Below are 13,507 nucleotides of genomic sequence, written 5' to 3'. Positions count from 1 at the left end.
CTGTGGTGAAAGAATATACTTTTCAAAGTTCTTTCATATACTTGCTGTTTCTCCCATTTGAGAAAAGAGGAAAGTCTTGGATTGATACTATGCCTTGCCTAAGATTCTATTCTTTATTTATTGGTGGGCACTTATGTTTCATTATAAGAATAAATGTGTTATAAGAATATATATTCTTTATATATGTATTATAATAGAATTCTTATATTATAAAAATAAATGTATATTAGATATGTTATTTCAGTATTAGTTTAGAGACATTATTCTTTGTCAAAACCGTCATAGTTTGATGACTTCTCTCAAGAATATAGGGGTCAATGTGTGCCTAACTCACATTGCCTTTAGAATTAGAACATACATACTCATATTTGAATGAATTTAGAGAAGAATGTGGGAGGATACACATTCGGCTGTTAGAGTTCATTACCTTAAGGGAATGATATATATGTGTGTGGGGGTGGAATATGAGCTTTTACTTTTTATAACTTTGCATTATTTGCCTTTTAAAGCACATGCACACATATACAAATACATATTATTTTTAAATTTAAAATAGCAATAAAGGTAATCCCAAATAAATGAGAGATAATGCTATCTAAATAGACAATTCTAGACAATGCTTTAACATGTGCTAAGCTTATAAACCTCAGGGATGAAATGTGTATGCCATAATTCCTCACATAATTTGGGGTCTATGAGGAGACCCACAATAAATAATACATTTCTTTCCCACCAGAGTCTCTCTTTCTTTTTTCTGATAGAGGATGTGTTGGAAGGCATAACTTTGTGTGAGAGTCCAGTGGACCTGCTGACTGGACCGTAGAATTAGGCCATCTTATCTCCCTAGTCCAGGGCAGCTCTTTCAGGACAAGCCTCCTAGGTAAGGCATATACCATGTGGCAAAGAACTCTGTCTCTTCATGGTAGGTAAGCTTAGTCCCCAGAGGAAAACAAGAAGGGTTCCCTGAACTACTCATCCCCACTCACTCTTTCTACGTTGGCAGAGAAGAGCCAGGGCGTACCGAGAGACAATTCCTTTCTTAAAAGATGGCTAGAAAGAAGTGTTCCCACCATTTTGCACACCTAAGTTAGATATTCATTCTCCCCATTATGGCTCAATTTGCATTACTAAAAATATCATTCCATAATGTAATAATGACAATAACATTAACAAAAATTATAACTACTATTTACTGAGCAGGCACATCATATATGTTGGGTCTCACTAATCCTTGAAGCAACCATGTAGGATGTATAGTATTATTTGTCTTTTAGAGATGGAAGAAACTAAGACTCAGAGGTAAAATTACTCTGCTAAATGACCAAAGTTACATCCACAAGCTGGCTGTGGAGGCCAGTCCCCATTTCCCATGCAAAATCAAAATATTTTCCAATAGCATCTGGGACTTATTTGCTTTTGAAGGAGGTGTAAGACTCATACTTTATATTAGGCATTAATTTCATTATTAAAGGAAGCCTTGCCAGTTAGGGATAGTTAGGTGCTTAGAACTGGAAATAATGGGAAACTTGGAGCCTCAAAGTTGCAAAAACTTCATTTGCAAATAATCTCAGTTGGCTTTCAACTCTACTTCAACTGTATGTTGAATTTGTGCTTGCTAGGAAATAAAAGGGCCAGGCTTATATAAAACAGGTTTGCACAGTAAAAGGGTATGGTTGAAAGGTTTAAAAAAAATTCCTTTCAGTCTTTCTTGCCACATTTTGAAATTTTACTTATTTTCTATTGTATTATTGTTTTGTAGTAAAATGTTCTTGAGGTATTTTGCTAGTCACTGCCACCTTAGTTTGAAGTAATCATTCTTTTCTAAAATAGCTGAGAAAAAAGAGAAAATGGATATGAGGAACAAGAATGGCCTAAATAAAGTCTGGAGCCTGTTCAGGCGAGGACAGATGTACGCTGTGTGTGTGTGTGTGCATGTGTGTGCACGTGTGTGTGTGTGTAGAAGGTCTTGGGCTGGAAGGCGTCAGCATGCTGTTTCTGGGCACTCAGAAGAAGAGATGCTAGATACAATATCAGAAAGGTACCATACGAGAGACAAGTTCTTTAATAAAATATAAATAGAACTAACAATGAATTTATTAAGTGCCAGGCACTATTACATATATTAGACTTTTTAATCCTCTAAACTGAGGTAACTGCTAGTGTTAACCTCATTGAGAGATCAGGACACTGAGGCACAGAGAGCTTAAGTAACTTGTCTAAGGTCACACAGCTAGGCAGTGGTGGAGCCAGGATGGAAATCTATGGCTCTTAACTACTGTGCTATGTACTGTTAACCTCTCACTTCTTTCCTTCCACCATCTTTTCCACTTTTCTGTCTGCTTTTAGTGCCCAAGTGTCGAGTGATATCCCAACCCTAGTTGGTGATATCCCATTCTTGAATGCCCACCTGAATGTGAGTCTCAAAACCTGTGTTTCCAATGCATGATCCTGGATTGGAAAACAATTGTTCTGTAAGTAACATTTGAGTGTAGATGGTATATTACATACTACTACTACATCATTGCTAAGTGTCTTGAACTCAATGATTGTATTATGGCTATATATTTAGCAATGAAAGACATGAAATCTGCAACTTATTCTTAAATGTTTCAAAAATTAATACTCCTAATACAAAATAAGTTTATATAGAGAGATGGATAGATAGATAGAACATTAGATAAATTGAAGCTCATCTGACTATTCTTCTTGTGACTTTTCTGTAGCTTTAAAAATGTTTTCAAGGAAAAGTTTGGGAAGAAAACCCTGCTGCTTAGAGGCAGTGGGGCATATATTAATATTTACTAACCCTTTTAGTCCTCAGAACAACCTTATGAGTTAGGTATTATTACTGTCCCCATTTTAGAACAGTACGCTGAGGCACAGAGACCTTAAGGACCTTCCGGATATCACACAGCCAGTAAGGGTGGGAGGCAGGACTCAAACCCTAATACGTATATTTCTGTTTCTATAACACCTTGCGTGTGTGTTAGGTTGAGCCATATAGAAATGGCTCTTATATGATCATTTTAGACCTATTAAGAATATCATTTTATATGACCCCACCTAGTAGCAGGGATCACCTCTTTTATAATGAATGGTTGGTTTGGTGTGTCATGGCTAGATTGTGGGCTCCATGGGGGACTGGGTTAATCTTGCTCACCATTTTCTCTGTGGACTGCCTGGCTAGTGGTTGGCATTTGATAAGAGTCAGATAAATGAACAATAACAATGTTACTGTTGGTTACTTCTCTCTGCTCTTCCCAAATATATTTCATTTTTGTTCTCCCTGTATCTATGTCATTTTTAGAACCAGTGGATACACATAAATAGTTCTGAATAATGCAGCCTCAGTAGTGATAATTGTGACATAATCAGCCATTTGACTTCAAGAGAACCCTTTTAACTAATGAAGACATTAATTAAAAACATGCCCTGCTAAGATGAACTCTAGGTTCAGAAATTTGAAAATGCAAAACGTTTGCATTCCCTACTAGCATACACTGATTTTGGCTAGAATGTATGTGGTACTCAGAATGCCATCCACTTAGGTCCTCCTTTGAGCAGTAAACACATTTTTAAAATATATCGTGTAGTCTCTATAAATAAGCAGTATTTCAAAATGAAAACCAGTGCACAAGTCGTTGGCACATCTGGTAGTCAGAAAAGTTGTATGGTTTGTTTTCAGGAATAACAAGCTAAGGGACATTCAAACTTGGCCAATTGAAAACTTTTCTTCTGTGATGACACGTGGTGTTTTTTAAAAAAATTGGCTGTAGACTTAAAGAATATTGGAAATGAGAAGAGAATTAAACAGCATCATTTACTATCTTGTTTTGTGCAAGCAATTGTAAAGGAATGTTTTCTTTAGAAAGAGAATGGAGCAAAAAAGCAATGACAGGCATGTAACAATCATAGTATCAACTAACAATAGTAGTTAACATCCATTAAGTACCTACTATGTGCTTGATAGTGTGCTGAGTCCTCTATGTATGTTGTTAATACTAGAGGCATAACAACCTTATGAAGTTGTATTAGTCTACTCTCACATTGCTGTAAAGAAATACCTGAGACAAGGTAATTTATAAAGAAAAGAGGTTTAATTGGCTCACAGTTCTGCAGGCTTAACAGGAAGCATAACAGCATTTGGGGTGGCCTCAGGAAACTTTCAGTGATGGCAGAAGGTGAAGATGAAGCAGTCACATCTTACATGGCCGGAGCAGGAGGAAGGGAGAGCCGTGGGCAGTGCCACACACTTTTATACAACCAGATCTCATGGGAACTCTTAACACGAGAATAGTACCAAAGGGACAGTGCAAAACCATTCATGAAGGCTCTATCTCGATGATCCAGTTACCTCCCACCAGACCCCGACTCCAAAACTGGGCATTACAGTTGAATGTGAGTTTTGGGTGGGGACACAGATCCAAACCGTATCAGAGGGAGGGTTAACTTTATTCCTGTTTTGCAGATGAGAAGACATAGACATGGAGAAATATAGCACACAAATGTTAGGTAATTTGCCTAAGTCCCCAGATAGCAGATCCCGGGCAAGCTGTCTCCAGAGCCCACACTCCAAGACGCTGCACAATTCTGAGTAGTCTGGAGGTATAGGTGTTCATTATGCTTCTGGCATTATGAAAAAAATTTAGATGGCTGTATTGAGCACAGTGGCTCTTGGTCACACTTGTTTGCCTGCGTGTGTGAGACAGATGATGCTATTTTCCACTTTCCAGAACATCCTCATAGTTGTACCACAAACATTTATATGTTCCCAAGAAGTTCACCATTAATTTTCATGCTTCAAGGATACCATTTGTGATACCATTTGTGCTTAGATGGGGTTAAAGTTGACCAGTGATTGCTTCTCGGCCTTTTGGCTAAGATCAAGTATAAAGCTGACCAGTGAATTTGGGAGTAGGAGGTGGTATAGTAAGAATGTGGAGATATTAGGGAGATAATTAGCATTTCTTTACTACAAAGCAAGAAACAGTGTGAATATACGAATCCAGAGTAGAGAGTTACAGAGGCAGCCTTGACCAGTGTAAAATTCTGGCCCAGAAAGATAGATTTATAATTACTACCCCCACTGACTTCATATTCCATACAGATCTAGTTAGCAATTCTGTGGTGAGGCATCAAAGGATTGACTTGGAGTTTTTTTGTTTTGCTTTTGAAAATGGCACTGTGTATCAAAAAAGATAACCAGGAGAGTTTCAGTGGAATAACTTGTCAGTATTTAATATTCACTTATATGGATCTTTTATTTTCATTCATTCATTCTAATTTCACTGGATAGACTTTATTATGTAATGTGCATTAGACCCTATGTTAGGTGCTAAGGAAGTAGAGATGCCTCAAACAAGGACTTTGTCTTTAAACAGCAGTGAAGTATAAAAATGAGAGGATGGCAGGCACATATAGAGTCCAGTTCCCTGAAGTGCTGTGGGTACTGAGGCACATGTGTGATGGCAGATGTGGACAAATGAAAGAAGCAGTGGTCAGATCTGCCTACCAGGTAGTGCAGGAGGAGGTCATATAGGAGGTGACCCTTGAATTGGACCTTAAAGATGCAGAGGTGCTCACTAGGTGGATAAGTTAGGGTAAAGGCATTCCAGGCAGACAGAAGAGCATGAACAAGTAAGGGTTAAAATAAATGTTTCAGTGATCACATTAGTTTGTATTGGCTCTAAGGTGTGCATGTTTTTACATTACAACATCTCTGAAATCTGGACATCATGCACTAGTTGGACTGGCAGTTCATGTTCTTACTGGTACATAAAATAATGGTACACCTTATAATATGTGCCATTTTAGTTTTATGAAATTATCTATTAGTATGTTTTGCCATCAAGTAGTATTTCTTGGATGCTGTTCTAGCTGCTCTGTCTTTGTTTTAGAGGTAGATAGATATTAATACCTTTTTACTGAAGAGGAAATAGGCATGGAATGACTGAGTTCCTTAGATAAATATGTGACATGAAATTTGACAGAATACTTGATATTTGATGTTGCTTTTAATAGTAGTGGCTAGTAGCAATGGGACCCGGGGAGAGAATTCATATAGAGAATTCATTCATTCAGTCTTATATACTGGACTAGGCTATGAACCATCACATTGCCTTTTTTTCAAGGTAAAAAGGGAGTTTGAAAAGCTAATGCATGTAGCTTATTGAGATTTTTAAAGATGTTGAATTTATGATGCATTACATAAAAGTGTACCTACTATTCTTGGTGTCAAGATGAAGCCCTGATAAAACAGTGCTTTATGACTTATGAAAACGGAATATCTGTAACTCATCTTTTAAGGCACAGAAGATGGATCAGATATAAACTGCAATGGGAGGGGTAAAGGAGAGGTTCTGGTTTATGTATCTGGGAAAGAAAATCAGAGAAATTTCTTTTGGAGCGAATAATCTTGGAAAGTGTACAAGGAAGAAACTAGGCATATCAGAGCCTAAATTTAAGCACACAGGTGTCATCAAAATACACTCTAGTAGAATCAGTTTCTGTTCTCTCTTTGAATCCCTGTGTAATTTTGTGCAGGTCAATTGCCACTTGGATTTTAGTGTCCCGTAAGTCTGCACTAGACCAGGATTCCTGGCAGCTAATGATGCTGTGACTCCCCAGCATTTTTGAGATAGGGCTGCATTGATGGAAACAGTAATTGCTCCAATGTCTTGTTTGTTCTGTTGTTTGGAGGGCTCTTGGGAAGAATGTTACAAAAGATGACAAGTAAAGGCACTAAATCAATAGATTTAATTTTGGGGAAAACAAAACAGGAAATTATGAACCCCTACAGCTAAGAAAAGTGACAGTGACACTTTTCTTCCTACTTCGATCCCAAATATATCAATGAAAAAGATGGGAAATTTGCTGAGAAAAATGTAAAGCTTAATTTGTTAAAGACTGAGATCGTATATATTTTTGTTTGCTAGAGATGAGAACAGAGTGTATAGTTACTGAGACTTGACGAGGTAGTTGACAAAAAAAAAGTTTGAAAAAATGCATCCGTGTAAAAAGAATGTCTAGAATGATTCAACTCATTATGATTTTTTTATAAATGAATCATGGCAGTGTTTGCCTTTCTCAAAGTCTTTGGTTTTCACTTTTCCATAACGACAAAGACTCTTGTGGGTTCCTTTTTTTCTTTCCCCTTTGGGTATGTACCAGCTTTTACTACACTGATTGTTACTAATGAAAATGAAAAATCTATGTCCAATTTGGTTACCATGCTGTTTTTCAAATGAGCATTTTGTTTACAACTCTGTCATCCTGATTTTTTAAAAAATTGGGTAGATGTCCAATGACAATGTGTTGAGATGAGGAGAAAAAAGTCAAGAGCAGAGAGACACAGCCAGACTACATCCTTGTAAAAAGACTTTTTCAAAGTACAGATTTGGAATGAAGTAAACCAGTTAAACAGGTTTTTTCCTTGCTGGGTGATTCAAGATATTAGCTATTCTAGGAAAAAACTTGGTTTGATACAGGCAATCCCATCTACTTACCACCTTAATCCTTTAGGGAAGGATATTATAAAATATGATTTTTAGTATAACTGGACATATACATAGAAGGAGTAAAATTTAAGCACATTTTGTATGAGTGCTGATTATGGGAAGTTTTCTCTTATAGCATTATGGCTTTGTCATTAGAATTGGAGAAAGCTTTTTCTATCATCAATATTAAAAAAAATAAAGAAATGATCTGAGGACTGTCTCTAAAGATGGGTCCTGATATAAGCATGCACATGTCTGTGTTTACTGATTTCTGATGTAAGGGACATGAAAGCTAACTTGATTCATTTGTTTTTAGGGGCTCTTGGCTTTGGGCCTCAGTGCAAGTCCATTGGAAAAGGCAGCTGCAACAATCTAGTGGTCACCAGCAGTCCCATGATGGTTCAGCGACTGGGACCCATTTCACCTCCAGCAAGCCAGGTCTCTACAGCATGCAACCAGATCAGTCCTAGCTTACAGAGGGCAATGAATGCAGCCAACCTGAATATACCTCCTTCAGATACCAGGTCTCAAGTTAACTTTTTTTTCCCCTTTCTTTATGGTATAAACACACCCCATGAGTGTTTTCCCTCTCTTTCTGAATACACACACACACACACACACACACACGCACACACACACACACACACAAATACATACACACAAAAATATACACACACACAAATACACACACACAAATACACACACTCATACACTTACGCACTCAAGCAACTCTCTCTATTTGAGGTTTGTAGGGGAATATGTCTAAAACTAAGTATTGCCATCATATCATCTTAATTGGGAGGAATGGTTTAATACCTACTGTCTTGTGGTGTGAGTGAAATGAATACCTAATTTGAGATTGCGGGGCCTCAGTGACTGAAACACGGTGTGTAAATTTGTCAGTTTCTGGTGAAGCAGTCATATCATGGCCTAGCAAATTTGCATGGTCCATGTACACCTATCTTACCTGCCAGGTTTTCTATGAATATGATGCATAGTTTCCAGGCAGCTCTACAATCTGTTTTGTCCACCTGTGCATCCATCCAGCTACCCATCTACTTAAATATTTGTTAAGTACCTACTATCTGCGTAATATAATAGTTGAAGTTTAGGGGCCTAGTAGAGAGAGTAACGATACAAAGCATAAATTTTAAGACTTTCTGATGTGTCTGGAAAGGCATACTTTTGTGTTTGAGTTACATAACATTTCAACACAATGTCGATTAGGTTCCACAGTAAGTAGGTACTATAAATGCCATGTATCTATCTCCAAAGGAGGGAACTGAATAGAAAAGGGAAATCACCCCTCAGACAAAGTTTTATCGCTCTCAAGGTTGATATTAGGTGGGAGGGGCATAAAACTAAAATACTGTACAGTGTTTAAGGTCTATTTTTATGTTTGAAATAAATTATTTTATCGTCTGGAAGTTATTTTCTTGGAAAAACACAATCCATAGTTTCTGCCTCTTAGTTCTGGTTCTGCCATAACTGTGGTCTTGCAAAGGAATTTTACTCTCTAAGCCCCTGCTTCCTCTTCCTTCCAGGATCGGTAACCTGCTATGTGCCTTGCAGTTCTGGGATCTTGTGTCTTCTTCCTTTCCTTCCTTCTAACCCCGTTCTCCCCTCTTGTATCTCTGTGCTGTCCCTCCTAGTCACTATTTGAGACTCTGAAATCATAGTTCCTGAATCATTTATTTATGCCCATTTTTTCATGAGATAGAAACTTGTTTTTCACCTGAGACTTTTTGTGATGGGAAGCTGCTGTCATTTTCCCATTGATGATTATGCCTTAAGGGACTCCTCAGACTTGCTGAGTGCTGCATGTAAAATGAACTGTGCTCATGCGGTGGGTGTCATTGGGAAGCCTTCAGCTTCCTTTCTGTGGCAAGTCCAGCCCATGCCTTGAAGGCAGAAGTCATAATTAATGGTGAAACTGACAGTAGTCAGGGCACAGACTGCTTAAGCCATATATCTTATGAAGTCCCTTTTATGGGTCGGCCAGAGAGGGGTCATTATCTCATTGTTTTCTGGCATATTTGATTCCTTAGCATAATTTTATAACCTTAAAAGACAACACCTTAATGGTCCACTGACAAGTGTTTTTGACTATGTATTTATTATTTGAGTCCTTCTATGGAATTTTTTTTTTTCAGGATGAGCAAAGAAACAGGAATTGGGAATTGGCTTGGTGAAATATGGAACTTACTTTTAGCAATTTGGAATGGTTGCATTTATTTGTGAGCCTTGGTTTGTGTATTTCATCAATGGAGAGAAAGAATAACAGGCAACAGTTCAATAAGAGGCAAAGTTCAACATTTTACCAGGGATAAAGAGAAGATGGAGAGAATTAGCTTAGTGTTTTATACATTGGGGGCATGCTGGGAGTGGATGGAAGTGGAAAAGGAGGCATGAACTGTCCAGTTTGAGAGATGCTGCCCTATGAAAAGCTGCAAAATGTATTGTTTTTCCTGATTATATAATTCTTATTCACTGCAGAAAATGTGGAAAACATGGAAAAGTACCAAGCACTAAATGACAGTCATCCTGAATTCTATCTGCAGAGACAACCATGGGTGGAATTTTGATATACATCCTTCTAGCTATATTTAAACATATATAATAGACATAGGCTTTCCTTTCCACTAAATTGATCTAGTAATCTACATAGTTTTAATTACCTTTTCCAGTTAACAATTATAAGCTTTTATAATAAAAGCCTCTTTCAGCATCATATAATGGCTTCTTCCTGTCCAGGATTCCACTTTATAAAGAAAGTTTATAAATAAAATTATAATTTTAAAAATCAGTCTTTTGTTAGTTGGCACTTAGTTGTTTCCGATTCTTTAAATATTATAAATAATGCTTTAGTGGATCAGCTCTGTACATCTTCTGTTGCACAATTCTGATTATTAGAATAAATTCTTAAAAGTAAAATGTGTTAAAAGAGTTTTGAGGCTTTTTATACATATTCTCAAATTGTACTGCAGGAACTCACTAGCAATTTATAAACTAACCAGCAGTATAAGAGAGTGCCTGTTTTCTAAGACACCATTCATTAGTAGGTATTATTATTTTTAGGACTTTTGCTAGTTTAGAAACTTTGCCAGTTTGATCTGTAAAATGTTATTTTATCTTAATTTGCATTCTTGATTATTGACAATATTGAAGTTTTCATAAATAAATCTATGAAGTTTCATAGATTTATTGTCTGTTTGTATTTTTTCTTTTGACCTCCGTTGGGTATGGTTTTTGGGTGTGCTCATCTTGGGAAAAGCTCTTTTTCCTTAGCTTTGTTGGATTCTATTTAATCCAATGATAAGAATCATGCCTTAATGTTGTATATTTGCCTAGATTAATTTTCCAACCATTTCTGATTACCTGTGCTTAATGATAAATGCAAACTATATCTTACCATCTTGAAGATCCAGGAGCCATTCTTGATTTAGGCATTGCCAAAACTCGAATACAGAGGTCATTGTATATATTTCCCCTAAAATGACAAGGCTGAGGTGCTGATATAATAACATCATACAGCAGTTTCATAGAGCAGTCTTAACAAACATTGAGTAGTAGAAAAGATCAGATGCTACCTGCATGGGTTTTGTAGCATACTTAGCTTTTCTAGTGTTTTCACATGCATCATAATCCTGCATTTTATGATTAAATATTCATAAGCTACCTGCAAATATTTCTGTTTAAGACCCAATGGAACCAGGACACAGAAAGTCCAGGTGCTTAGCTTGTCAGTGACAAAGTTCAGCCATCACAGAATGTCATTCCAGATCCAAAAGGGCACTGTTTTTAGATTTTTATTTCCTAAATCAGAAATTATTGGGGATGGTTTCCTTTGAGAGTATATCCACAAAGGTGAGAGAAGGCTAAGGGGGCTGAGGATGCACTCCAGGCTCTCTGTAAATTGTAACAGTTTATAAAGCCATCCTGTCTTTAAATACAGTACTAATTCTTTTGGGGGATTTGCTGAGGCACATAGACACAAATTTCCAGATAGACTACGACTGGCCATCTTTTTCATGATCTACATATATAGGAAATATATCTTTTCTTTTGAGGAATTCTCCATGTGATCTATTAGAACTTATTTTGAGCTTGGCATTGAAGCAAACATCTAACATGGTCATCAGGCCTCTCATGCTCTTACGGCCCCATACAAGTTACTGAGTTCTTACTTGACCAGCCACCCTAATCATTTTTGCTGATGGTTTCTGAGTTTTCCTATTAGTTTTATTTTGTTCAAGATCTGTCTCCTTTCCTTTTACATATAGTTCCAAATTAACCAATCACCAGAAGTAATATCATTAGGATCAAATGAGCATATGGAAATGGAGATTGCTCTCAAATGATGATACAGCTGTCACTTTCTTTGCCGTGGGCCTGGTGTGGGTAGCAGCAGGAGTTAGAGGCGAGAACCCTTTGGAACCATTCACATTCATTCAACATATTATTGCAGAAAGAACAGAAAATTTGGGTGCCCATCGTAGCTTGTGTGACTTTAAGCCTGTTATACCAGGTCTTTCAATTAAGCAGAGCACTGTGGGTCACATGTGGGGTACAATGTAAAGAAAACAACAGAGAATGTGTATCATCCAGTAGGTCACTGCCTATCAAGCACAGCTTCACTTGTATTTCTGTAAGAACTTTGGGGTGTATGTATGTAAGTATGTATGTATGTGTGTGTGTGTTACTGGGAGAAATTTCCCAAACCCTGTTTTATTCTTTGTAAAATAAAAGTTATTTTTAAAATCCAGTTTACTTACTTGACAGGTTGTATCAAATGAGATCATATATAGCGAAAACGCTTTGTGAGTGCTATAAATAATGTTCCATTGTCATTATATTATTTATTTACTTTCCTAATCAACAGTTTTTTGACTATTTAGTATGTATCTAACATTCTAGTAGGCACTGGGAAGATAAAACGATCCCTTCTGTTAAAAGACTTTGAAATTTATTGAAGAATATAACACCCACAGATGCCTGAAGTTAGCTACATTTAAGACATGTTGCAGACAGTATATAACTTCTTTGGGAAGAGAACTCTCACTGGGAGCTAGTGTATTGGGGAGAGATGTCAAGGATTAGAGCTTTGAAAGATTAAAAGATGTGAGTAATCACACAGGAGGGAGACTGGCTGCTAGGCAAAGGCCATTTGGGGGAAGTTTTGTTCTTATTAGGTGTTTGAGATAGAAGAGAGTTCTCTGTTCATATTAATACTTTAATGAATAGAATATAGAATTTGCTTTCTGAAAAATATATGATAATTGTCTTAGAAAACTCAGATGTCCAAGAAGTTATAGAATGTGCCTGCATGGCTTTATGCTCAGATTTAAATTGAGCCATATTTAGGTATAATTTGAGAGAAATGAGAATCATCTCTCAACAATGGAGCAAATGAACGTTTCACTATAGGCTGCCCTGAAACCAAATAATACAATTTTATAAGCAAAGTATATATAGGTGGATAACATACTTCTGTCTGTTAGTCATGACTTAACAATCTAATATGCTCCAGTATGACAGTGACAGGCAATTGTAGCACCTGAGAATGTGCATCCATTCAGGCATGTAGCTCTGCCAAAGCTCTGGTTCTTTATGTTCTATGAACCTTCTCAACCTCCGGGTGTAAAGCAGTCAGTTGTCTCTGCCTTATATATGACAGGACTACTAATTTAGTTTGGGTCCGAAAGCAATTCCTGGATCTTGCTGGGGAAGAGACCAAAAGGCCCCTTGACATCCAATCACCAGGATCCTTCAGCTGAGCTCTGCAGGAAGAGCCACATGCTGCAAGTATGCTGGGAAAATAATTGAAAAGTGTCCTTGGGGAATTAAAAACTAGATGATTCCAAAACCACTTTGGAGCTTGCAAAAAGACTACAACCTGAATTTAAGGATATGGATCAAGAGGAAAATCTATGTCAAGGGCAACTGGATGTAAATTCCTGCTGTGTTTGTCATTGGTAAACATCACTTCACTTGATGGTAACATCTCGTTG

The 13,507-nt window shown here is 37.1% G+C and overlaps 1 protein-coding gene across 3 annotated transcripts in view; it reads left to right on the top strand.

Annotated features, from left to right (window-relative positions):
* GLIS3 (GLIS family zinc finger 3) overlaps positions 1-13,507 on the top strand; it is a 347,077-nt gene that overhangs the window by 16,731 nt on the left and 316,839 nt on the right. For 2 of the 3 annotated variants that reach the window (XM_017884258.1, XM_017884259.1), the window contains one exon: positions 7,813-8,020. In XM_017884258.1, coding sequence (XP_017739747.1) covers positions 7,890-8,020 — 131 coding nt within the window. In that variant the 5' untranslated portion in view covers positions 7,813-7,889. Of the gene's footprint in view, positions 1-7,812; positions 8,021-13,507 lie in introns of those variants that run through there. The other variant, XM_017884260.1, reaches the window with a different exon arrangement.

The sequence above is a fragment of the Rhinopithecus bieti genome, unplaced genomic scaffold (assembly GCF_001698545.2).
Source record: "Rhinopithecus bieti isolate Rb0 unplaced genomic scaffold, ASM169854v2 scaffold_14741, whole genome shotgun sequence".
Lineage (NCBI taxonomy): Eukaryota > Metazoa > Chordata > Mammalia > Primates > Cercopithecidae > Rhinopithecus > Rhinopithecus bieti.
The sequence above is the reverse complement of the archived record's forward strand: the minus strand, read 5'-3'. Positions and strand labels throughout refer to the sequence as shown.